This window comes from Eimeria tenella, genomic scaffold (assembly GCF_000499545.2).
Source record: "Eimeria tenella Houghton genomic scaffold, Eth_scaff44, whole genome shotgun sequence".
Taxonomy (NCBI): domain Eukaryota; phylum Apicomplexa; class Conoidasida; order Eucoccidiorida; family Eimeriidae; genus Eimeria; species Eimeria tenella.
The window spans coordinates 265,780-268,557 of record NW_013543367.1 but is presented as its reverse complement, the minus strand read 5'-3'; the positions used below and the strand labels follow the sequence as shown (position 1 = coordinate 268,557).

General features: G+C 40.0%; 2 protein-coding genes across 2 annotated transcripts in view; one reads left to right on the top strand and one right to left on the bottom strand.

Annotated features, from left to right (window-relative positions):
* Positions 1-261: 261 nt before the first annotated feature.
* ETH_00026170 (uncharacterized protein) lies at positions 262-1,072 on the top strand (the record flags this gene model as incomplete). Its single annotated transcript, XM_013377027.1, has 2 exons — positions 262-364; positions 987-1,072. The coding sequence occupies 2 exons, from the start codon at positions 262-264 to the stop codon at positions 1,070-1,072; spliced, it is 189 nt and encodes a 62-aa protein (XP_013232481.1).
* Positions 1,073-2,661: 1,589 nt separating this feature from the next.
* ETH_00026165 (uncharacterized protein) overlaps positions 2,662-2,778 on the bottom strand; it is a gene marked incomplete at both ends in the record, with an annotated part of 1,269 nt that continues 1,152 nt past the window's right edge. Inside the window, one exon of the mRNA XM_013377026.1 lies at positions 2,662-2,668. Coding sequence (XP_013232480.1) covers positions 2,662-2,668 — 7 coding nt within the window. The remainder of the gene's footprint in view (positions 2,669-2,778) is intronic.

The window sequence follows — 2,778 nt, the reverse complement described above, 5'->3', positions numbered from 1 at the left end:
GGACAATTCACGGAGTCAGTTGTTGTTGCTGTTGCTGCGGCTGCTGCTGCTGCTGCTGCTTGTGCTGCTGCTGTTGCTGTTGCTGCTGCTGCTGCTGGTGGCCCTGCAGATTTTTCTGTGCTGCTGCTGCTGCTGCTGCGTCAAGCTAGCTGCTGCTGTCTGCTGTCTCTTTAAAGCGCCTTTTTTCGCTGCCTTGATTGTTCCAACTATTGCTGCTGCTGCTGCTATTGCTGCTGCTGCTGCTGCTGCTGCTGCAGCCGAATGTGGGGCGACAGCAGCATGAGTGTCTCCGAAATGGCCCGGGAGGAGAAGTGTCTCTCCAGTGCAGCAAATGAAAGAGAAATGAATCGGAGAATTATCAAAGGTTTGCTTTTTTATTCCATTTATTTTAATTTATTTTAATTTATTTTAATTTATTTTAATTCATTTTAATTTATTTTAATTTATTTTCCATTTCTTTTCATTTCTTTTTGTTCCTTTTTATTGGCCTTTTTTGTTCTATTTGTATTTCTCTTTTATTTCTCTTTTATTTCTTTTATTTGTTTTGTTCTCGTTTCTTTTATTTCTTTTATTTTTATTTCTTTTGTTTTAAATTTTTAATTTCTTTTATTTTCAGTTCTTATATTTTCATTTCTTTTTATTCCTTTTAATTACCCCTTTTATTTCCCTTTATTTCTTTCAATTTCCTTTATTTCATTTTGCCTCCTCTTGTCTCCTTTCCTCTATTTTTAATTTTTAACTTTTTACCTCTTTTTTATTTTAATTTTTTTTTATTTTTGAATTAATTTGTTTGATCTTTTTTCTTTTATTTCTCTTTGTCCTCATTTGTCCTTTCTTATCTTGTGTTTTGTTATTAATTAATTACTTTATTTAGAAGCAAATAAATAAAGAAGGTAAATAGATCAGTAAATAAAATAAATAAATAAATATGAATAAATAAATAAGACAAATAAAAAATAAATAAATACATTGATTTTTTGCCTCAGGACCTGCAGCAGTGGATGCCATCAAGGAGAAAGTTAGAAAACAAAAACAAGAAGAAAGAAGCCTCCGACTCAACCAGGCGCAGTAAACCCTAAACCCTAAACCCTAAACCCTAGTCCCTAAACCCTTAACCCAAAACTCTCTTTAACGCGAATCCCTAGTATCTAAACCCTAGTCTCTAAACCCTAAACCCTAGTCCCTAAACCCTAGTCCCTATCCCTTATTCCTAGCCACCAAACCCTAGACCCCAAACCCCAGCCGCCAAACCCTAAACCCTATACCCTAAACCCTAGACCCTTTTGTGTGCGCTTGTGTGGCTGCAGGCCTCGGTGCTCGTGGTGTATAGACAGCTGGGGCTTCGAACGCATGCGCGGAAACTTTTTAATTTCTTTTTCTCCTTTTGCATTTCTTTGTATTCCTTCAATGCAAAATACAATTGATATAAACCATCTTCTTATTGTTCCAGTTGTGGGTAGTTAATTAATTAATCAATTAACTAATTAATTGACAAATTAATTAACTAATTAATTAACTAATAAATTAATTAGCAATTAATTAATTAAGTAATTAATTAGTTGGTAATTAGTTAATTGGTTTATTTCTTTGTCTTCCTTCAATGCAAAATACAATCGATATATACCATCTCCTTATTGTTCCAATTGTGGGTAGTTAATTAATTAATTAATTAGTTAATTAATTAATTAATTAATCAATTAATTAAATATGGAACTGCGTTTTGCATTTGCATGCGCGCAGCCTCACTGCGGGGCGGTGACGGGGCTGGAAGAAGAAGTGTTTGAGAGTCTTCGGAATTACAAAAAAAGTTTAATTTCTTTTTTTGAAAAAAAAAATTTATCTCCTTTGTTTTTGGAAACTGTTCGCAAACCACCTGTACAGACACCCCAACTCGCAGCAGGACCCCACACCTGCATCCACGTCCTCCCCCTCCCCACAGACAGACTCCCGGAGGCCCGCGTGAGGGTTTAGGGTTTAGGGTTTAGGGTTTGGGGTTTGGGGTTTGGGGTTTGCGGTTTGGGGTGGGGTTCAGGGTTTGGGGTTTAAGGTTTGCGGTTTAGGGTTTGGGGTTTAAGGTTTGGGTTCAGGGTTTAGGGTTTAGGGTTCGGGGGTCAGGGTTTAGGGTTTAGGGTTTAGGGTTTAGGGTTTGCGGCTGCAGACGTACTACAGGAAGGCTTTTGCGGAAAGCGAGGGCTTTTGGCAAAGCCACAAAACTGTAATTGAGGCCAAAGGAAGGGGGGGGGTCCGAGGGACAATTCCCAAGGGTTTTCCTTACATTCACGTGGACTTCTCCCTCGGTAAACCCCAAACCCTAAACCCTAAACCCTAGCACTGGCTCTTAGAGCGTGCGGGAGCCCCGCGGCCGAGGGGCTCAAGCGGCACAGGGGCTGGAATGCAGGCTCGCGGGCCCTGTGGGGCCGAAATTAGGGTTTAGGGTTTAGTGTTTAGGGTTTAGGGTTTAGTGTTTAGGGTTTAGGGTTTGGGGTTTGCAGAGGATGGCCTGGCGCACGTTATCGACGACGGCGAAGAATTCAGCAGCTCTTTTGGCTTGGAGGTCTTTTTAGGGATTTTGGAAAAAGAAAAAACAGAAAGACCCTTCAGAGACATCAGGCAAACCCTAAACCCTAAACCCTAAACCCTAGCGCCCGCTGCAGGCTCTGGTCAGAGCCTGGAGCGCCACACAAACCCTACCTTCAACGCTTTGATAGAAACCATAAACTCTTTTCAGTAAAGCCTCATTTAAACCCTAAACCTTTATTTCATAAACTCTTTTTTAAC